Genomic DNA, 23880 nt, shown 5'->3' with positions numbered 1-23880 from the left:
GGCCCCTCAGTTCTTGGGACTGTGGGGGTTATTTACATGATTATGGGTAGATTTATGATTATGCCACTTTGGTATCTGTTTATTCTCATGAACGATACTTTAAGGAATGCAGTAGGGTCCCTGTTAACACATGACCAGGACTGTATCTGTTGGACGATCCCATGAAAGCCACAGGAGTACAGAAGTGGGAAGATCTCCAGGGCCAGAGAAACAGAAAGCCCAGCCTCTGAACTTTTAGGTGTGGTGTAAGCCTGAAATTGTGGTTTGGTTCCTCCTTGCCCGAGGCAACTCTTCCCCTTGAAGGACCTTGGCGCAGCGGGCGCCCATACACAGCGTACACAAACAGCTGGCTGAAAGGGACTGAGGAGAGGCTTGGGATTTTGGAGCTGGACAGATCGGGGATTTTCATTTTTACCCCGGAGAGTGAGCCCGTTTCTCCACACAAAAGCACCACACCCACCCCTTCATCTACGCCATCACAAAGCACTTTCATGTGCTAGGTGCTTCCTCCATTTGTTATTTCATTCTAATTCTCCCACTAACCAAATAAGGTTGTCCTGGTTATATAGAAAAGCCCAGGAGGAAATTCCTTGTCCAAATTCATACAAGTAGCAGAGCCCAGATTCCACACATCCAGGATCCATAGTCTCTGCTCTTGACTTCCATTCCACAGGCTAATGGAGGACAAGGACCAGCCGAACCTCACGCCAGAGGCATCTCACTGCAAGGCTGACCTGATCAGTTTACCTGTGGTCCCCTCCTGCTGGGGCCAGGAAGTGCACGCAGGTCACAAGCCCCGCCCACCGCCCCGCCCACACGCCGAGGAGCTGTCCGAGGTCCTGACAAAGGAGGCTGGAACTGAGCCTGAGCTCCAGCCTGCTCACTTCCCGCAGGTGCTCAACGGAGGCTGTGAGCTGCAAGAGCGGGTTAGCGCCTCACTGTCAGCACTGAGCCTGAGGCCGGGCATGCCGCACGTGTGAACAAACGTTCGCTGGGAGGAACTGAGCCCCCCACCTCCAAGTTGGAGAAGGGAGGGGGTGCAGTGGCACCTGCAATGCAGACTGGACATCTTTATAGCCCCAGTGATCCAGTGGCCTAACTCCACGGAGCAGGGGCCTTGAAGGAGCCTGCCATCTTCCTCTGACCAGGAAAAGCAATGATGCAGCACAGCCTGCCAGGGCCAGTGGCCAGTCCGACAGAAGGGTGACAGGCATCGTGGTGATGGTCGTGCTCGAAATGACACCTGGCTCTCCTCCAGACGTGACGTGGAAAAATTCAGAATTGGAAGGGCCCCTTTTAAGCTTCAGGAAAGAGACAGGGAAGGAGTAAAGACAGTCTATAAAAACGTTTAGGGAACCTGGACGTCACACCTGAGTACTGCTTTTGTGAATTTAGCAAATTAAATAACAGCTGTAAGACTGCCTCACAAAGTTAAGAATAGTTTGGGACTGCTCCAAATGGTTCGAAGGGCCCAGAAAGCAGGGCTTCTCTCAGGCTTCACTTTCTCACCTTCTGTATTGGGCACATAGGAGAGAAAGTGCTGAGTACAAGTCACAGGTTTGGCCACGGGCAAGAACTACCCCTCATCCCAGCTGTGACCATGGGCAGACCATCAGCGTCCTCACTGGGAAATAGTCATGAGTGCAGTGCCCACCCCCAGGCATGCAGTGACCCCCCAGCCATGCCATAACCCACCTAGCCATGCCGTGATCCTGACACACTGTTGACTGTTTGGGGCAACTATGAATGCAAAGGCCTGTTACACACGCAAGCTCAAGACAGGCTTCTCTTAGATTCACCCACGTTCTGGAGGGCCTTGGAGTAAAAAAAGAAAGCTATTATTCTAGCGAACTATCTGGGACATCACAACACAAGCAGTTGCCACATGTTCCATGGGGAAGGCAGCCTTCACGATGGTGACCAAGGCTCCCAACCATTGCTCCTGAAGGCAGAGAGGTGAGAACAGAGAACCCCGCAAGTGTCACAACAGAACTGTGTTTACTAAGAACTGAACTAGAGCACCCCACACACTTTGTGGACATCAACTTTTTCTCTTTCAAATTTTAAAATGGAATTGTGCATACACATTATTTTAAAAGCTTAGACACATTTTGGAGAAACAAACAAAGCTGAGAAACCACTGAAATGCTCTGAAATCCAAATTCACACACTATCAGAACCACTCCATCAGCTGTGCGTGACCATTTTCTTCGGGGAGCTGGGAACTGGAGCCTGTGTCACCAGCAGGAGTCACAGACTGAGCTGTGTTAACACATCCAGCAGGTAAGCGGGCTTCTAAACAAGCCCTGTAAATAACAGATCCCCCATTCACCTTACAAGTGTTCTCTCTTCCCTCAGTGTGTTAGGCAGAAGCAAGCTGAACACACAAGGCAAGATGCCCAGGTAACAAGGGTCACCCACACTTCTTCTGGTTAGGAGACGTGGCCAGAACCAGGGTTTCCATGAGCTCCTCCCTCTTGCCAAATGGGGTGATTCCCGTGCAGCTGCTCTGGCCTCCCCTACGAAATGAGCCAGCCTGGATATAACTCCGTGCCGAGGCCTGAAGGGCTGCCACTGAGGTCTGGCTGAGGTGGGAATGGTGTATGTGGGCCGACATCAAATGAGCTTTTCTGACAATAGCACAACCCACTCCAGTCCCACCTGTGGGTCCTGGGGAACTGGGCTGCCTGGGAAGCACATGAAGAGACCCAGGAAGCGGTTAGAATATACAATCATGAGGATTTGTACCTACGGAAGTCATCAAACTAACTTAAAAAAAGTTATGACACAGAAGTGAGTGTCAGGAAACGAAGAGATGCATGAGGCATCGTTTAGAAAACAAAGGGCACATGTTAGGTGTTACCCCAAAAACAAGGGGTGGCATCCCGAGAATTGCACATGTGCAGAGGAACCTGTCTTCTACTTGGACATTCTTCTTCCTCCTTTATGAAAGGAGTGGAAACCAGGGCTAATAAACATTTGACAACCCCTTGTAGACAAGATCTCATCAGAGATCTACCTTGTCTTCTATAATCAGGCCTTAGTCCATAAGTGAGAAGTCTATAGAAAGTCTCAGACCATTCATACCATGACAACAAAGCTCTTCTAAAGACAGATCTACATGGTAAAATTATTGAGGGTATGCTAATCCAAGTTAATGCCCAGTTTTAAAACAAAAAACGCCAGACAGACAGTGTAATTTTCTTGGTTAGAACTGTTCCCCATATGCATAGATACAGACGAGTACTTTATGCTTAATACATTTCATCAAATGTGAGATTTCTATCACCTGAATAACAGACAAAAATAAGGACTATATTCATCCCATATTTGTACCTTGTTAACTTACCAAGTTGTGAAAAAAGTTTAAGTGGAGGGACATGGGAATAATGTATCTGGAACTGTATCCACTGAACTTACAGCACTACGTCATAATGCTGATAAAACTGCGGTGCAGTCTGCTTTAATAACATACACTGAACCGAGGCTTGCAGCCCTCAGTCGCTGCTACTTGATTTACAATGTGGCCATGAAAAGGCTCCCCCGAATGGCCCTGGTGTCACGGGTCTGCTCCTCAGTGCACAGGCTGCCGTGGGCTGTGAGGAGGGGCTAGAACTTCACACAGCAAGCCTGAGAAAGGGAGTCCCAGCAGGGGACAGTGCTGGAACGCGCCCCCTCTGGCTTCTTATAAACACTGAGGGCACCGCACACAAAGAGGGGACATTCGACCCTGGTGGACAGGCTCTCCACCCCCTACTTCAGCAACCCTGTTTCACTGTTTTCATTTTGGAGTGGTCTTTCTCTCACGCTCATCCGCAAGGCACACACAGAAAATGCTGCAAAGTTTGACCACCGGGACATCACCGTGGAGAATTTTGTTACGTAAGAGACACCACCTGCCTATTTCCTTGTTTGTCAAGACAGAAAACGCCTCACTTTAAACAGTATGTACAGAGAGGTGGGTGCCGTGCGCCCTCATGCACAGCCAGCTCGGGCTCATGGACAGGGAAGGGCTTCTGTATACAACAACCTACACCTACAGACAGCAAACACCAAGAGACATGCACACACGACGGAGAACTGGACGTGGAGGGTCCACACTGCGCCAGCGAGGGGCGCGGTCGCACAATGCTGCTGGGGCGGCCGGTCATCACACTCCGACACGGGCGTCCAGGGCGAGGCCTGCTGCTGCTGCTTCCCCCGCGTTCTGGATTCCCAGTTGGTTCTGTGTCAGGGGCTAAGCAATCTGGTGGCTTCTGGTCCAGTCAGGTCTCTTAGTAGTCTTTTTGAACCTTTGTATCCCCCTGTGAAGAGCTGAGTTCAAATGCTGGAAACCGTGATGCCTCTGGGGCCAGGATGTCGGAGAGGAAGTGAACAGTGCCAGCCATGCCTGCAACGAAAAACGTGATCCATCATGAAAAAAACGGTGTGCGGTGGGGTCCCAAACCAAGTGACCTTTAATCACTGCTTTTACTGGGGCTGTAAGGATGTGGGGAAAGGTAGTGAGGGCTTTAAAAATAACTTCACATACACAAATGGAAAAGCATTATATTAGCACACAGAAGGTTTTCTTCACTATCTTATTTTTAAATCTTGCATCTTGACATTTTATGGTGATTTCATAGAACTGCTAACAAAAAAATTAAGGGCATTGCTATTGTGATATTCCAACATGTAAACTTCCTCTCAGGGTCTTTATGTTTTTATTTCAAATATAAAGCTGCATTTTATATTTTCCTTAGGTTTTAAAAATACTATTTAGAACAAAACTTACTTGCCTGGTTAAAATCCCCACCACCAATCACTGCAGTAACTCAGCAGCCTACCCAAAGGAACCCTTGGTTAGAGGGAACTCCTGCAGAAAGGGTCCCAAGCGCTGGGGGCCCTGCCAGCCTCGTGGCCTCCACACAGCCACCATCTGACTAGAACCGAGTTATTGGTGTCTCTTGCCAGGCATTTGTCAGGCACAGGGTCCAGAAGAATCTGAGAGCTTCCCAGCCTCCAGGCAGGGAACATTCAAAGATTTTCACCCACTGGGGCTTTGAATTTGCCATTTACAAACTTGAATTTATGAACCTGAATGAACTTAATTTACAGTTAACGTTAAATCTATTATTCTGTTATTTCTTTACACACACACACACACACACACACACACACATATAGGTTATTCTGCTATGTCTGATACAACTCATTTTTATGACATGATGAAAATTTTTATCCTGAGAAACATTTTTTCATTATAAAATCTGTGAATACTAAAAAAGATCTTTTTTTGCAAAAGATAATGACAAATGCTCTAAGTTTTGCTCACTTATCTATTATATGAGTAAATATTATCAATAGTAGAAATAAAACATGACATATCACTATGGACAATTCAAAACATCAAAAAGATAATGAAGGGATACTACCAAAATTTTATGCACATAAATTTGACCCCACAGGTGAAATGGAGCAATATCTTAAAAATGCAAACTAACAAAACTCACTGAATATGAAATAGATAACTTACAGCCTGGTAAACTATTAAACAGATTAAGTTCATAAATTTAAGACTCTTGAAAAAGAAATCTGTAGGCTAGGAAGGTTTTGCGGAAGAATGTTACCAAACATTTAAACCAGAATTCTTCTGCCAATTAATATATAGTCTATTACAGAAAACAGAGAAAACATCAATTTAGTAGGCCAGTATCGCCCAGACAGCAAAGCAGACAGTGACAGCACAGAAATGGACGGCTACAGGCAAACATTCCTTATGACTACAGACGCAAAAATCACCAACAAAATATTAGCAAATACAATTCTGCAATACATAAAAAGCACTGTACACCACGGTCAAGTAAGCTTTATTCCAGACACGCAAGACTGGCTTAATATTTCAAAATGAACCAATGTGATTCACAGTGCTAGGAGGCTGAAGAGAAAAATCACATGATCTTATCAGCTTTGTACTTGACAAAACTCAAGTATTTATTTGATTATTTTTTGACTATTATTTGATTTTTTTAATAAATATTCATGTATTCCTTCTGGAATTTACTTTGGAATTACTATAAAATGTAGCCCTAAAGTGATTAAAAAATTACCATCAATTTATCCCAACCCCATTTAACCTTTGCCCTTAGTTTCTGCAACTTATGTTAGAAGAATATCTCAATCTCTGCAGGACTTCTATTTGGTTTTCCTGAATTATATTCTATGCATTGTGCCTGCAGCAGACTCTTAATGTGTCTGCTGGTTTCTTTCACCACTCTTGTTTTTCGGAACTTATTCTTTTTCCAAGTACTAATAGTTTTACTTACTAATACTTTTAAATTACTAATATTAATTATTTATGCTTCTTTATATGACTTAAATAATTGTATCTAAATAACTAACCAAGTTTGCTGGGAACAGATCAATCCTATATGCATGGTATTACAGGTGAAATGCAGAGGAAAAACTTATTATTTCTTCCATCACAAAGCAGCAAATAGTTTATGCATATATACTTCACAAAAGATCTAAAAATACATGGAAGAAGTTCACAGGAGCACAAATAGGCAAGGTAAAGAGACTCAGAATAGTTTTCAGCAGGAATGACTTTGCTCCTGGTATTTGCCAGCTTTGCACTGATCACTGAGTAAGATCAACTGCGATGGTGCACAGAGCCAGGAGGACCAAACGCACGCAGCCAGAGCCTTTCGCTCACTCTTACCTTCAAAGAGAGAATAGGGTCTGTCAGGAATTCGGCAGCCATGTGCTCCATAATCTAGACACCACTCGGCAAACTAGGAAGAAAGACATTTATTTTTAAGAGTGGGCTTTCACTTGGTGGAAACGGAACTAATGACACTGTAGTGAATTCACCAAGAATCAAAGGCCAGACGCCCAGGCAACAGAGCGGCCAGCAGTGTGGGCCTGGGGGAACTTAGCACCGCCTCTTCTAAGGAGGTGAGACCTGGCAAGTCCTGTCACCTGTCCAGGCCTGTTTCCTCATCTGTGAGGGAGGCTTTACCCAGGAAGGTTGTTGGGAAGACTGCAGTGGGAAGCACACAGCTCACAGCGCTGTCTCTTCCAGGCATTGCCTCCCGCCCTGACAGGCTCTCTGTGCAGATGGAAGCCCCCGCATGCTGACCCCTGTTGCTGAATGTGCAGCGTGCCCTCCTCTCTCCCCTTTCCCCACTGAGCCCCTGGGCCTCCCACTGCCCACCCTACTCCTCTCAAAAACGCATTCCTTAGCTTTCTCAGCAACTCCTCTGAGCTCTCTGACCCTTCCTTCTGAAATTTCTTCAGTGGATTTTGTAACATTATAATAAAACTCATGCTGCTTTCTACCCTCCAAACCCTCACATACTTCTAGCTCTCTTGATGCAATATCTATCTGGCTTTCTTAGTCAGACATCAGGAAGATATTCGTACATTTCTGTCTTCTCCACATTAAAAAAAATCCACCAAATTCTGTGGTCTCAACATCCTAAGTGTTTCTAAATCTCTCTTTAGTATCATAGCCAGTATCCCTGGTTTATAACTCTACATCTCCACTTTTTAGAAAATATTTAGTGAGTCGGTTGTTTGGCTGCACTGGGTCTTAGTCGCAGCACTAGGGTACACAAACTCTACGGTTGGGGTGCTTGGGCTCCAGAGCACACTGGGTCAGTAGGTGCAGCACGGCAGCTTAGTCGCTCTGAGTGTGGGATATGGGATCTTAGTTTCCTGACCAGGGATCACAGCCACATCCCCTGAATTGGAAGGCAGATTCTTAGCCACTGGACCACCATTAATTATTCAACAACAATTTGGAGAAACTCAGATTGTTTACCTCTACCTCATCCATTCACTGCTGCCATGGTGATCCTTCTGAGAGAGAAGACCAAACGTGAATCACAAACCCTCGTGAAGCCCCTCCTTACAGATGAGGACTCACAGGGCTGGTGGGGAGACCCACAGGCGCTGGGACCACAGGGCTTGGGCTCCTGCATCTGGGCTGGGGTCCAGGCCCTCTTCAGTGTGAGAGCTTTTCAGCACTCACAAGCTCCCAGTGAGTCTAAAGTGTACCCAAAGTTGAGATCCACTGACTAGGAGAAGGACTAGCTTTCTTTGGCCTCTGCCCTTCTGACTTCATCCCTCACCCCGCACCCCCAACACTGGGCACTTAGAGTGTCGGGCTGCCCTGGCTGGACCTGCCTCCATGGTTCTGCAGGAGCTCTCCTCCTAAGGGACAGACACCCCTTCTCCAACCCACGCTTTGCTGGCCCACCTGAAAAGCTCTACATCGTTAGAAAACTAGCTGTGCCTCCCTCCGTGTGAAGTCTTCCCCAACCCCCAAAGCTTCTTGCCCATCTGGCGCTGTGACTGCTGTTACCCTAAGCTGCCCCTCATGTCTCTGCTCGGGCCAACGGGACGTCAAGGCTCCAAGGTGCTCACCCCTCCAGCTCCCTCTGCGGGCAGCTCCGCTCCCATCACCCACCCCTGCGATGTTTGCAGCTCTCCTCTGGGTCTCAGTTTACATGACACTCCTGGGCCATCACCTGCCCTCAGTACCCCCACAACACCCCGTGCGCACGGCCTTTGTGAGTGTGGGCACCACGGCTCTATTCCACCTGTTTTAAGAAAAGCCTTCAGAATAGTAATAAACATAAAAAATAAGCCACCCTGAATGTCTCCATATACCCACGGTCTTGTATATTTTGGTGTATTTTCTTCCCATCTTTTTCTCCAGTGTTTTCATAGCCCTATTTTGTGATATGTGTATAGCAAACGCTTACTGAGTCTTGCTTTGTGCATTCATTTTCAAATACCCGATGCGTATCTGTCAGTCTCTACTCGGGGCCAGGCACTGTCCCCGCTCATGGTCGAGGCGTGGCCCACCAGGAGCAAGGGGAGCACCCCGCGGTGACCAGCAGCTCCATCACTGGGGTCCTCTCCACCAGGCGGATTTCAGGGGAGCCCCAGGCCCGCTGTGCTCCACGGGGAGCACGGGGGTGAGATGGCAGTGTGGAGCACAGGGCAAGGCAAGAGGCGGGCGATGGCAGAGGCACACGGGCCCTCCAGTGTGGGGGCATGGGTTCTGAGGACTTTAAGCAGGGGCACCTACTGATGATCTGCCCATTATCACGATTCATTTTTCTTGGGACAAATTTAGAAGGCGGAGAGTATTTTTCCAGTTGAGGCTTTAAGAAGGGACGTCCTAAAGTCATGAGACTAATAAACACACAGGAAGGCACTCTTGCCAGGTTGTGGGACTGCGGAGTGCATTTCCACTGAAACCAGACAGCTGTTTGGGCTTTGTGTGCTCTGCAGGAATCAAAAGCTGTCTGGAGAGACATGCTCGTACCTTGCAAGCTCGGTAGAGGTACTTTTTATCCTGCGTGATGTGGTAAAGCGAAAGGAAGGAGTAGCCGTTCCCAGCGGTCCCATGGCAGATCCCATAGCCCTTCCGCAGCAGGCCTCGCTGCCAGATCACGTCGCTGCACTCCAGTGCGTCCTTCAGGTACTTCTCCTCCTTAAAAACCTGAGCAATGAAAATCAAAGCAGAGCTAAACTAGCGTCCTAAGTAACAAACAGTAGGACAGTTCCCCTTTCTGCTGAGAAAACATCCTGAAGTGACCCGAGGTGGGCTGAGCCCAGCGGCAGCAGCATCGCCCCAGGCAGCCTGCAGTCCCAGCCACTCCCCTCCCCCGCCCTCCTTCCAGTGGCAGGTCCAAAAGCAGTTCACAGGTTAAAAAGTTATACGGAAACTGACAAGATCTCTTTGGGGCGATGGTCTGTCATACACAAACTGTTTTGTACTTCCTGGGACTTAGAGGCTGCAGCTCTGAAACTCCTACTCGTGTAGAAGGCAGTGGAGGATTCCACACTGACCTGCCATCCACATCAAGAACATTCCATACCCGAGGTCAGCCATATACCCAAGGCCCCCGACAAGCTGTCATATAAACTGTCACAAAGAAACCTGCACGGAGCATCTTCAGCCCTCAGCGGGGGCAGCACCATCTCCACGCGGTGGTTTACAGGGAGAGACAAACACGCTTGGGAGAGATGACCCCGGCAGGGCAGGAGGAAGCTTTCACCACCCGACTCCCCTTCACTCTGCTCTTGCTCCTCACACTGCATTTGTTTTCCTTCCCAGTCCTCTCCTCAGAATCTGTTATTTTACTAACAGCAATCTCTGCTGCTGAGCTCATTCCATTCTAGTGCAAACAAGTTTTAGACCATGGATTAGAGGCAAAAGGTCACTGGAGAAGAGCTCCCTTGGGCGGCCAACAGGATCCTCCCTGTGACCTCTTGGGCATCCAACTGAGGCGGCTCTGAGGAGCAGGAGAAACATCACCTGAAAGGGGATCCGCTTCTGCAGGGGCAAAAGGAAAGAGGCGTATCTGCAGCCCAGTCACTGCTCCCGGCACAGAACCTCCAGGGTGGGCTCAGCCACAAAAGCAGTCGAGACATGGACGCTGGGGTTCCTGAGTCTGGGTCTCAGCTTTGTCACCTTTTAACTGTGGCTGAGGATGAGTCACCTCTGAAGCCTTTAAGTTTTATTTACTATAAAAAGATACTATTTCTTCATCTCGGCTGTTGTATTAAAATGGAAGAACACACAAGAAGCTCTTAGGACACGCCTGGCCCATGGTCAGGGCGCCTCCTGAGCTGTCATTAATATTGTTTTTTCTGTGTCATCACGCCAGCTCAAACACTTCATCCTGTCATTTCCATCTTAAGCCTCTTAATATGAATTACAAACGAAGACATTTTCCCATCCTAAAAAGTATTAGATCAGAGCTGACAGGTGAAAGTGTTACTGAAAGGAGAAACAGCACCCTGAAAGGGGATCTGCATCTGGGGGTCTGGCTGCTCGCCATCCAAAAGCTAATAATCAGGCCAGGTTGGTGGAAAGAAAATTTGTTTTATTTCAGATGCTGGCAACGGGTTGGGGGAGGTGGCGGACATCTGTCCAAAGGCCGACTTCCCCCCCACACCACCCAACAAGCAGGAGGTGACAGCTTTTACAGACAGAGTGGGGTGGGGGGGGAGGTTACATGCAGAAACAGCACAGTCATCTCTAACAGGCATCTTCAACTGGTCATCAGCGGTCTGATTGGCATCATCTTGGTTGTTACAGGAACTGTTAATCTTCAGTTCTGGGGTGCACCTGTTCCCATGTCTTTGAAGTCAATTCTCAGAATGGTGGCAGCTCAAGTCTGCTCATCACATAGTTAACTTATTAAAGGTTGCTAAACCACGAAAGACGCAGGGATTCTTGGCCTCCGGAGGAGAAGAATTCAATCTGGGGCCAGAGATGAGGCTTGATGGCTCAGAGCTTTTGTGTAATGAAGTGAAAGTAAAGTGAGAATGAGGTCGCTCAGCTGTGTCTGACTCTTTGTGACCCCAAGGACTGTGGCCTACCAGGCTCCTCCGTCCATGGGATTTTCCAGCTAATAGTACTGGAGTGGGTTGCCATTTCCTTCTCCAGGGGATCCTCCCAACCCAGGGATCAAACCCAGGTCTCCCGCATTATAAGCAGACGCTTTACCGTCTGAGCCACCAGGGAAGACCTCGTGTAATAAAGTTTTATTAAAGTATAAAAGAGGTAGAGAAAGCTTCTGACAGACATCAGAAGGGGGCAGAATGAGTTCCCCCTCACTAGTGTTAGCAAGGGAGATCAGCTCAGTCGCTCAGTCGTGTCCAACTCTTTGCGACCCCATGAATCACAGCACGCCACGCCTCCCTGTCCATCACCAACTCCCGGAGTTTACCCAAACTCATGCCCACCGAGTTGGTGATGCCATCCAGCCATCTCATCCTCTGGCGTCCCCTTCTCCTCCTGCCCCCAATCCCTCCCAGCATCACGGTCTTTTCCAATGAGTCAACTCTTCCCATGGGGTGACCAAAGTATTGGAGTTTCAGTTTCAGCATTAGTCTTTCCAATGAACACCCAGGACTGATCTCCTTTAGGATGGACTGGTTGGATCTCCTTGCAGTCCAAGGGACTCTCAAGAGTCTTCTCCAACACCACAGTTCAAAAGCATCAATTCTTTGGCGCTCAGCTTTCTTCACAGTCCAACTCTCACATCCATACATGACCAATGGAAAAACCATAGCCTCGACGAGATGGACCTTTGTTGGCAAAGTAATGTCTCTGCTTTTCAATATGCTGTCAAGGTTGGTCATAACTTTCCTTCCAAGGAGTAAGCGTCTTTTAATTTCATGGCTGCAATCACCATCTGCAGTGATTTTGGAGCCCCCCAAAATAAAGTCTGACACTGTTTCCACTGTCTCCACATCTATTTCCCAAGAAGTGATGGGACCAGATCCCATGATCTTAGTTTTCTGAATGTTGAGCTTTGAGCCAACTTTTTCACTCTCCTCTTTCACTTTCATCAAGAGGCTCTTTAGTTCCTCTTCACTTTCTGCCATAAGGGTGGTGTCATCTGCATGTCTGAGGTTATTGATATTTCTCCCGACAATCTTGATTCCAGCTTGTGCTTCATCCAGCCCAGCATTTCTCATGATGTACTCTGCATATAAGTTAAACAAGCAGGGTGACAATATACAGCCTTGATGTACTCCTTTTCCTATTTGGAACCAGTCTGTTGGTCCATGTCCAGTTCTAACTGTTGCTTCCTGACCTGCATACAGATGTCTCAAGAGGCAGGTCAGGGGATCTGGTATTCCCATCTCTTTAAGAATTTTCCACAGTTTATTGTGATCCACAGAGTCGAAGGCTTTGGCATAGTCAATAAAGCAGAAATAGATGTTTTCCTGGAACTGTGTGGCTTTTTCGAAGATCCAGCGGATGTTGGCAATTTGATCTCTGGTTCCTCTGTTTTTTCTAAAACCAGCTTGAACATCTGGAAGTTATATACTTTTTAATTGGTTATTACAATGAATCAAAAGAATGTCTGGAGGTTGTAAAGATCTTGCTAGACCCACTCCCATAATCTACATTTTAAGATAACAGGATTAGCCAGAAGGTTTTCAGGAAGGAGAAACTGTCCTCAATCAGGATACACTGTTGTTAGTACAGAGTACAGAGTTTAAACTGAGTTGTTTGTTGTGTAATCATCAGTTTGAGGCTTAAAGATAAAAACGTTTTATGTGACTAAGACTAAGGAATCTAGAGAAAAAAAAAAAAGCTTGTCCTTTCCTCCTCCTTGAGAACCCCAGACCCCTTTTCTCCTTGGGGACCCCTGGACTTCTTATCAGGCTGCCTAGGAACTGAGGCTCTCACTTCTCCACCTGGTGTTTTAGTATCTATAAGACAGCTCACAGAATATGGCTCAGAATATTATCTACAGCCCATGAGAAAGAAATAAAGGTCCCTGACGATGTTTAATGACTATGTTATTATTATTTAGTCTCCTTAGACTTTTTTCCTTTGTTTCCACATTTCTTACTTCTCTGATTAAACTTATTCTTTGACTAAAGTGTTCCACAGGCAAAAGGCAGGCAGAGGACATGATGGGGTGGGGGACTAGGACCATAGGGTCCTGCTCCGTTTCAAAGGGAGGCTTGTTCAGAGGCTGTGTCATGAAAGTACAGAGAATAAGCCCAGTCCTAAAGGAAACCTCTGGCGCCTTCATCCTTCCCAGTGGTCTCCAGGAGTACGTGAAATCAGGCAGAGCCCCTGCTCCCCTGCTCCCCTGCTTAGGCTGAAGCTGCGGGAGGTGCACTGGGTACAGTGCACTTTCCCTTCCTTCTTCAGGACCAGGCGCACAGCCACCACACCCACCACCATCACACACTCATGCTGCAAGTGAGGAGCTACTTTTGATAGTGGGACATTTGGAAATTTAATGAACACGGAACAAAGCCCCCAGATTTAACCACAGACTTTATCTTTTCTACATTGTAGCCATTATAACTTGGCCAGAAAAATCTATTTACTGATTGACATTGCTTCTCTCAAATGCTAAATTTCCTGAGAAGTGTCATGACAGAAAGTCTGAAGAGACGGGCAATGCAGAGGACAACATAAGGGATCTGGAGTCAGAAGACACTGGTTAGATTCCCTCTCCCACAACTACTGACTGTATAACTTTGGGTAAGTCATCGTAACTTCTCTGAGCCTGTTTGCTCATGTAACAAAATGGACTGATGCTGAGATGACCAAATGTTGAAAATAAAGGCAAGGATTTGGGACAGTTATTAAAAATCTTTAAGGATAAAAAAGAAACAATACTCAGCATCAGAGAATGCTTCAGAAATCTCAGAGAAACATCACTATAGAAAGAAACAGGTATCACCTCACACCAGCCAGAATGGCCATGATCAAAAAATCCACACAAACAAGTGCTGGAGAGGATGTGGAGAACAGGCCACCCTCTTGCACTGCTAGTGGGAATGTAAATGGATACAGCCACTATGAAAGACAGTATGGAGATTCCTTAAAAAATTAGGAATAAAACTACCAACTACCCAGCAAGACCACTTCTAGGCATATACCCTAAGGAAACAAAAATTGAAAAAAACACATGTAACCAAATGTTCACTGCAGCACTATTTATAATAGCTAAGACATGGAAGCAACCTACATATCCATTGACAGATGAATGGAGGATAAAGAAGCTGAGGTACATATGGAATGGAATGCTACTCAGCCATAAAAGGAATGCACATGAGTCAGTTCTAGTGAGGTGGATGAACCTAGAGCCTATTATACAGAGCGAAGTAAGTCAGAAAAGATAAATACAAATATTGAATATTAATGCATATATATGGGATCTAGAAAGATGGTACTGAGGAACCTATTTGCTGGGCAGCAATGGTGACACATAGAGAACAGAGTTATGGACACAAGCAGTGAGGTGGAAGGAAAGGGTGAGATGAATGGAGAGAACAGCTTGGAAGCATATATACTAACGTATGTAAAAGAGATAACCAATGGAAATCTGCTGTATCACTCAGGGAGCTCAAACCCAGGCTCCGTGACAACCTAGAGGGGTGGGACGCATGTGTACTATGGCTGTTTGATAACACAATATTGTAAAGGAATTATCTTGCAATTAAAAATAAATACATTTAAAAGAAGAAGAGAAAAAAATCAGAAAGAGGAAGAAAAAAGAATAGCTTTGATCACATTAGTAAAATAATTATTATTTTGTTCAGAATATGCTTCTTGTAATTTAGGAAAACAGTTTTACCAAAATATTTGCTACCTCTTTCCATCTGATCACTTTTCTGTTATATGAATCAAAATGTCAATGAGAATTGTTATGATAGAAAAAAAAAGGAAAGATATTAAAAAACTGATAAAATACCAATAGGTGAAATTAAAAACTTACTGGTAAGACTTAATACAGAAGAAATCATTAGTGAACACGAAGCTAAATAAATAGAAATTATACAATCTGAATTACAGAAAACAAATTAAAAACAAAAGCCTTAGGGGCCTGTTGGAAATTAAAGGCCTAACATTTACCAAGTGTAGTGAAAGACACACAATTACAAGTCAAAAACTCAAAGGCTCTCAAGCAGGATAAATACAGATATACATAGATACCTGATAAAATACTGAAAACCAAAAAGTAAGAGGAAATGTCAAGAGCTTCCAGAGAAAACACATACTAGGAAGAAAAATATAGCAAAAAAAAAAAAAGACTAACATCTTAGAAACAGTTTAGGTCAGAAGACTGTGGAGCAGTATCTTTAAAGAACTGAAAGAGAAAAAAGAACTGTCAGCATAGATATTCAGCAAAAGTATCTTCAAAGAATGAAGGTGGAATTTACAAGAGCCTGGAAGCAACCTAAATATCCACTGACAGATGAATAGATAAAGATGTGGTACATATACACAATGCAATATTGCTCTGAAATAGTACAAGACTGAAATAATGCCATTTGCAGCAATATGGATGGACCTAGAGATTAACATACTAAGTGAAATAAGCCAAATAACATATGATATCACTTATATGTGGAATCTAAAAAAATTATATATATATATGTATGTGTGTGTTATACACGTGAAACTAACAATGACACTGTAAATCAACTATGTTGATGTTCAGTAGCCAAGTCATTTCTGACTCCCTGCAACCCCATGAACTGTAGCATGCCAGGCTTCCCTGTCCTTTGCTATCTCCCAGCGTTTGCTCAAACTCACATCCATTAAGTCAGTGATGCCATCTGACCATCTTATACTCTGTCACACCCTTCTCTGCTTGCCCTCATTCTTTCCCAGTATCAGGGACTTTTCCAGCAAATTGGCTCTTCGCATCAGGTGGCCAAAGTATTGGAGCTTCAACTTCAGCATCCGATGAACATTCCAAGTTGATTTCCTTTAGGACTGACTGGTTTGATCTCCTTGAAGTCCAAAGGACTCTCTCAAGAGTCTTCTCCAACACCACAGTTTGAAATCATCAACTGTTCAGCACTCCGCCTTCTTTATGGTCCAACACTCATATCCACACATGACTACTGGAAAAACCACAGGCTTTTGACTACACATACCTTTGTCAGTAAAGTGATCTTTCTGCTTTTTTATATGCTATGTAGGTTTGTCATAGCTTTTCTTCCATGGAGCAAGCGTCTTTCATGGCTGCAGTCACTGTCTGCAGTGATTTTGGAGCCTAAGAAAATAAATTCTGTCACTGTTTCCATTGTTTCCCCATTTATTTGCCATGAAGCATCCAGACCAGATGCCATATCTTGGGTTTTTCTTTGAATGCTGAGTTTTAAGCTAGCTTTTTCACTCTCCTCTTTCACTTTCATCAAGAAGCTCTTTAGCTCCTCTTCACTTTCTGCCATTAGAGTTGTATCATCTACATTTCTGAGTTTATTGATATGTCTCCCGGAAATCTTGATTCCAGCTTGAGCTTCATCCAGCGCGGCATTACACATTATGTACTCTGCATATAAATTACATAAGCAGGGTGACAAAGGAGCCTTGATGTACTCTTTTCCCAATTTGGAATCAGTCTGTTGTTCCATGTTTGGTTCTAACTGTTGCTTTTTGACCTGCATACAGGTTTCTCAGGAGGCAGGTAAGGTATTCCCATCTCTTTAAGAATTTTCCAGTTTGTTGTGATCCACACAGTCAAAGGCTTTAGCATAGTCAACAAAGCAGATTTTTTTTGGGAATACGCTTCCTTTTTCTATGATCCAGTGGAAGGTGACAAGTAGTTCTGGTTCCTCTGTCTTTTCTAAATTCAGCTTGTACATCTGAAAGTTCTCAATTCACGTACTCCTGAAGCCTAGCTTGGAAGATTTTGAGGATTACCTTATAGCATGTAAAATGAGTGCTATTGTACAGTGATTTTAATATTCTTTGGCCTTGCCTTTCATTGGGATTGGAATGAAAACTGACCTTTTCTAGTCCTGTGGCCACTGCTGAGTTTTCCAAATTTGCTGGCATATTGAGTGCAACACTTTCACAGCACCATCTTTTAGGATCTGAAACAGCTCAGCTGGAATTCCATCACCTCCTCTAGCTTTGCTCATAGGAATGCTTCTAAGACCCACTTGACTTCACACTCCAGGATGTCTGGCTCTAGGTGAGTGATCACACAATCGTGGTTATCTGGGTCATTAAGATGTTCTTTGTATAGTTCTTCTGTGTATTCTTGCCACCTCTTCTTAATCTCTTCTGCTTCTGTTAGGTCCTTACTGTTTCTTTATTCCTTTATTGTGCCCATCTTTGCATGAAATGTTCCCTGGGTATCTCTAATTTTCTTGAAGAGATCTCTATTCTTTTCCATTCTATTGTTTTCCTCTATTTCTTTACAATGACCACTGAGGAAGGCTTTCTTATCTCTCCTTGCTATTCTCTAGAACTCTGTATTCAGTTGGGTGTATCTTTCCCTTTCCTTTGCCTTTTGCTTTTCTTCTTTTCTCAGCTATTTGCAAGGCGTCCTCAGACCACCACTTTGTCTTGCTGTTACATTTCTTTTCTTGGGGATGGTTTTGGTTACTACCTCCTGTACAATGCCATGAACCTCCATCCATAGTTCTTCAGGCATTCTGTCTACCAGATCTAATCCCTTGAATCTATTCATCACCTACACTGCATAATCATAAGGGATTGGATTTAGGTCATATATGAATGGCCTCATGGTTTTCCCTACTTTCTTGTATTTTGCAATAAGGAACTGATGGTCTGATCCACAGTTAGCTCCAGGTCTTGTTTTTGCAGACTGTGTAGAGCTTCTCCATCTTTGGCTGCAAAGAATATAATCAATCTGATTTTGGTACTGATGATGTCCACATGTAGAGTCATCTCTCCTGTTGTTGGAAGAGGGTTTTTGCTATGACCAGTGTGTTCTCTTGGCAAAACTGTGAGCCTTTGCCCTGCTTCATTTTCTATTTCAAGGCCACACTTGCCTGTTACTCCAGGCTATCTCTTGACTTCCAACTTTTGCATTCCAGTCCCCTATGATGAAAAGGACATCTTATTGTTGGTGTTAGTGCCAGAAGGACTTGTAGGTCTTCAGAGAATCATTCCAAGTTCAGTTTCTTCAGCATTAGTGGTTGGGGCACAGACTTGGATTACTATGTAGTTGAATAGTTTGCCTTAGAAATAAACCAAGTTCATTCTGTTGCTTTTGAGATTACACCGAAGGATTGCATTTCAGACTCTTTTGTTGAATATGAGGGGTACTCCATTTCTTCTAAGGGATTCTTGCCCACAGTAGTAGATACAACAGTCATCTGAATTAAATTTGGCCATTCCTGTCCATTTTAGTTCACTGATTCCTAAAATGTCAGTGTTCACTCTTGCCATCTCTGGTTTGACCACATCCAATTTATCTTGATTCATGGACCTAACATTCCAGGTTCCTATGCAATATTGTTCCTTACACATCTTACTTTACTTTCACCACCAGACATATTTACAGTCAGGTGTTGTTTCCGCTTTGGCTCACCCTCTTCATCTTTTTGAGCTATTTCTCTGTTCTTGCCCTGTAGTATATTGGACACCTACTGACATAGGAGGCTCATGTTTCAGTGTCATATCTTTTTGCCTTTTCATACTGTTCAACTATACTCCAATTAAAAAAAAAATAAACGAGAGTGAACAGAAGATGCCAGTGGTTCCAGAGCCCTCTGAGATCACACTGTTTCATGTCTAATCCTCTTCAGAGTGAATGTAACTCTTTGGAGCCACTGGACTAGAACATACTCTCCCCTCCTTCAGACCTGGTCACTGAGACCTTGCTCCTCGTCTCCTCTTTAGAACCCTGCTGTGGATTTCAAGGTATGAAATAAAATTCATAATTTTTTAGTATCTTGTGAGCTTCTCCATTGAGCTATAATATTCTGATATTACTCCCTTTTCCAAGGGAAAATTGGGTTGATTTTTTTCTTTTATGGTTTAATACATGACTATATGGAACAGCTTGTGGGGTGCAAATCATTATTTGCCATATTGCCATGGTGTTTATCGTTCCCTCATAAACACCAAATAACAATGTCTGCTCCAAGGAAATGAAGGCTTTTCCCTTTCTTCTTAAAGTTTTCACCTTTTTATCATATATTTCGTTTATCTTCTTCAAAATGGTTTCAACTATTAAAATTAAAGCTTTTAAGGAAAATATGAAAAAAGGTAAAAATATGAGCTCATATTCAGTGAAGCTGAATTGGTGACAGGACTTGGACTTGCCAAGAAACTAACATGACACAAAGTTAATAAAACTACTTAACTTTTTATTTCAATTCTCACAAGCAGAAGTGAAGTTTCAGGTGATTAGACCTCTTCCAGAAATAATACTTACTTTATTAACTTACAGTATTTCACTAGTTAATTAAAAAAATAATTCCTAAGAGGCATTTTCATTATAAGACTTGGAGAGATGGAACCCCATAACAATTAAAAAAAGCAACTTCAGTTTTTTGTTTTTTTAACATCTTCCACTTAGCAGCCAATTTGATGGGGTGGAAGAATTGAGTTTTCCCAAGTATAGAGGAGTATTCATCTCCATCACTGCTTTTGTTTATTGCTGTGCGTGCTCAGTCGTTAATTCATGTCTGACTCTTTGCAACCCCATGGACTGTAGCCCACTAGGTTCCTCTGTCCATGGGATTCTTCAGGCAAGAATACTGGAGTGGGTTGCTATTTCCTCCTCCAGGGATCTTCCTGACCCAGGGATCGAATGCACATCTCCTGCATCTCCTGAATTGGCAGGTAGATTCTTTATCACTGAGTCTTTTTTTTTCCTTTGTTTTTTTTTATCCATTTATTTTTATTCAGTCAGTTCAATTCAGTCGCTCAGTCGTGTCCGACTCTTTGCGACCCCCTGAATCGCAGCACACCAGGCCTCCCTGTCCATCACCAACTCCCGGAGTTTACTCAAACCCATGTCCATCGAGTTGGTGATGCCATCCAGCCATCTCATCCTTCTGTTGCCCCCTTCTCCTCCTGCCCCCAAACCCTCCCAGCATCAGGGTCTTTTCCAATGAGTCAACTCTTCACATGAGGAGGCCAAAATATTGGAGTGACAGCTTCAGCATCAGTCCTTCCAATGAACACCCAGGACTGATCTCCTTTAGGATGGACTGCTTGGATCTCCTTGCAGTTCAAGGGACTCTCAAGAGTCTTCTCCAACACCACAGTTCAAAAGCATCAATTTTTTGGCGCTCAGCTTTCTTCACCGTCCAACTCTCACATCCATACATGACCACTGGAAAAACCATAGCCTTGACCAGACAGACCTTTGTTGGCAAAGTAATGTCTCTGCTTTTTAATATGATATCTAGGTTGGTCATAACCTTCCTTCCAAGGAGTAAGTGTCTTTTAATTTCATGGCTGCAGTCACCATCTGCAGTGATTTGGGAGCCCCAAAAAATAAAGTCTGACTTGTTTCCACTGTCTCCCCATCTATTTCCCATGAAGTGATGGGACCAGATACCATGACCTTAGCTTTCTGAATGTTGAGCTCTAAGCCAATTTTTTTCACTCTCCTCTTTCACTTTCATCAAGAGGCTTTTTAGTTCCTCTTCACTTTCTGCCATAAGGGTGGTGTCATCTGCATATCTGAGGTTATTGATATTTCTCCCAGCTATCTTGATTCCAGCTTGTGCTTCTTCCAGCCCAGCGTTTCTCATGATGTACTCTGCATATAAGTTAAATAAGCATGGTGACAATATACAGTCTCTTTTTCCTATTTGGAACCAGTCATTAGTTGGAGGCTAATTACTTTACAACCACTGATTCTTATTGTTAGGCATTCTTAAAGTCATAGGATTTCTGGATCAGTTATTACAAAACCCCTGTTCTCTGCAGTTTTTGGAATAATAAAGAAATGTCTGCAGAATTGATTTAAATGTTCATGATAAGGGGAGCATTCTTCACAAATCACCACAAGATGTAGAAGGAAGACTGAAGCACCAACCAGAGGGATGGCTTCAGATTTTGCCCATAAAAATGACCACTGTTGGAACAACCAGGAAATAACCAAAATGTTCACCTATATTAGGAAAAGTTCCTTGGTGTGTAATGTAGATGAACCAGTACTCCCAAAACGTCAAGCTCACCTTGAAATCTATAAAGCAATTTGGTACAAAATACCCACACACTAATCTCACAGGAATATGAAACAGTAGGAATTCTACTGTTAGAATTTTATTGGTTCATTTAGATGTCAAGAACCATACATCATCATCACAGAGAACCACAAGAAATTTCCTTAAATCAGGAAAAAGATACAAAATCTTTGTTACCACAAATACCACAACAACCAACAAACTGAAGGCTGTTTGCCAGACATGCATTCCTTGCAAGAATCACCTCTTTGACAATGGATCACCCTCTCTTAAGTAATCTGCTGAATAAGCCAAAGCCAGGTGAAGGGAGTTCCAGCTGGTGCATTCAAGAGTGTGGTTCCAGGCAGAACAGCTGGGTGCCTGTATGGTGCTATGTACCTGAGGCAGGGCCTGAGACATTTAGTAACATGTTGGGATCCAAAAGTATACGTTACAACTAAAATACACTGTCCTTTACTTTCCATTAAAAAAAAAAAAGAATGAAGATGAAATAAAGACAAGTGATAAGTAACAACTGATAATCAATGTGTTGTTACCAAACTGACTATAAGAAATGCTAAATTACCCTCAATGGTGAAAAATTGAAAGCATTTCCCCTGAAATCAGGAACAAGACAAGGGTGCCCACTCTCACCACTACTATTCAACATAGTTCTGGAAGTTTTGGCCACAGCAATCAGAGCAGAAAAAGAAGTAAAAGGAATCCAGATAGGAAAAGAAGAAGTGAAACTCTCGCTGTTTGCAGATGACAGGATCCTCTACATAGAAAACCCTAAAGACTCTTACCAGAAAATTACTAGAGCTAATCAATGAATACAGTAAAGATGCAGGATATAAAATTAACACACAGAAATCCCTTGCATTCCTATACACTAACAATGAGAAAACAGAAAGAGAAATTAAGGAAACAATACCAATCACCATTGCAACAAAAAGAATAAAATACTTAGGAGTATATCTACCTAAAGAAACAAAAGACCTATACATAGAAAACTATAAAACACTGATGAAACAAATCAAAGAGGACACAAACAGATGGAGAAATATACCATGGTCATGGATTGGAAGAATCAATATTGTCAAAATGGCTATACTACCCAAAGCAATCTATAGATTCAATGAAATCCCTATCAAGATACCATCGGTATTTCTCACAGATCTAGAACAAATAATTTCACAATTTGTATGGAAATACAAAAAACCTCGAATAGCCAAAGTAATCTTGAGAAAGAAGAATGGAACTGGAGGAATCAACCTGCCTGACTTCAGACTCTACTACAAAGCCACAGTCATCAAGACAGTATGGTACTGGCACAAAGACAGAAATATAGATCAATGGAACAGAATAGAAAGCCCAGAGATAAATGCACGAACCCATGGACACCTTATCTTTGACAAAGGAGGCAAGAATATACAATGGAAAAAAGACAATCTCTTTAACAAGTGGTGCTGGGAAAACTGGTCAACCACTTGTAAGAGAATGAAACTAGAACACTTTCTAACACCATTCACAAAAATAAACTCAAAATGGATTAAAGATCTAAATGTAAGGCCAGAGACTATAAAACTCCTAGAGGAGAACATAGGCAAAACTCTCTCCGACATAAATCACAGCAGGATCCTCTATGACCCACCTCCCAGAATATTGGAAATAAAAGCAAAAATAAACAAATGGGACCTAATTAAACTTAAAAGCTTTTGCACAACAAAGGAAACTCTAAGCAAGGTGAAAAGACAGCCCTCAGATTAGGAGAAAATAATAGCAAACGAAGCAACAGACAAAGGATTAATCTCAAAAATATACAAGCAACTCCTGAAGCTCAATTCCAGAAAAATAAATGACCCAATCAAAAAATGGGCCAAAGAACTAAACAGACATTTCTCCAAAGAAGACATACAGATGGCTAACAAACACATGAAAAGACGCTCAACATCACTCATTATCAGAGAAATGCAAATCAAAACCACAATGAGGTACCATTACACGCCAGTCAGGATGGCTGCTATCCAAAAGTCTACAAGCAATAAATGCTGGAGAGGGTGTGGAGAAAAGGGAACCCTCTTACACTGTTGGTGGGAATGCAAACTAGTACAGCCGCTATGGAGAACAGTGTGGAGATTTCTTAAAAAATTGGAATTAGAACTGCCATATGACCCAGCAATCCCACTTCTGGGCACACACACCAAGGAAACCAGATCTGAAAGAGACACGTGCACCCCAATGTTCATCGCAGCACTGTTTATAATAGCCAGGACATGGAAGCAACCTAGATGCCCATCAGCAGATGAATGGATAAGGAAGCTGTGGCACAAATACACAATGGAATATTACTCAGCCATTAAAAAGAATTCATTTGAATCAGTTCTAATGAGATGGATGAAACTGGAGCCCATCATACAGAGTGAAGTAAGCCAGAAAGAT

The 23880-nt window shown here is 43.6% G+C and overlaps 1 protein-coding gene across 1 annotated transcript in view; it reads right to left on the bottom strand.

The window, feature by feature from the left end:
* Positions 1-1981: 1981 nt before the first annotated feature.
* Positions 1982-23880, bottom strand: part of LANCL2 (LanC like glutathione S-transferase 2) — a 111594-nt gene continuing 89695 nt past the window's right edge. Inside the window, exons 7-9 of the mRNA XM_065932876.1 lie at positions 9320-9496; positions 6701-6773; positions 1982-4390 (exon numbers count right to left, since the gene is read on the bottom strand). Of these exons, the coding sequence (XP_065788948.1) occupies positions 4275-4390; positions 6701-6773; positions 9320-9496 (366 nt within the window). The 3' untranslated portion in view covers positions 1982-4274. The remainder of the gene's footprint in view (positions 4391-6700; positions 6774-9319; positions 9497-23880) is intronic.

This window comes from Muntiacus reevesi, chromosome 4 (assembly GCF_963930625.1).
Source record: "Muntiacus reevesi chromosome 4, mMunRee1.1, whole genome shotgun sequence".
Taxonomy (NCBI): Eukaryota; Metazoa; Chordata; class Mammalia; order Artiodactyla; family Cervidae; genus Muntiacus; species Muntiacus reevesi.
The sequence above is the reverse complement of the archived record's forward strand: the minus strand, read 5'-3'. Positions and strand labels throughout refer to the sequence as shown.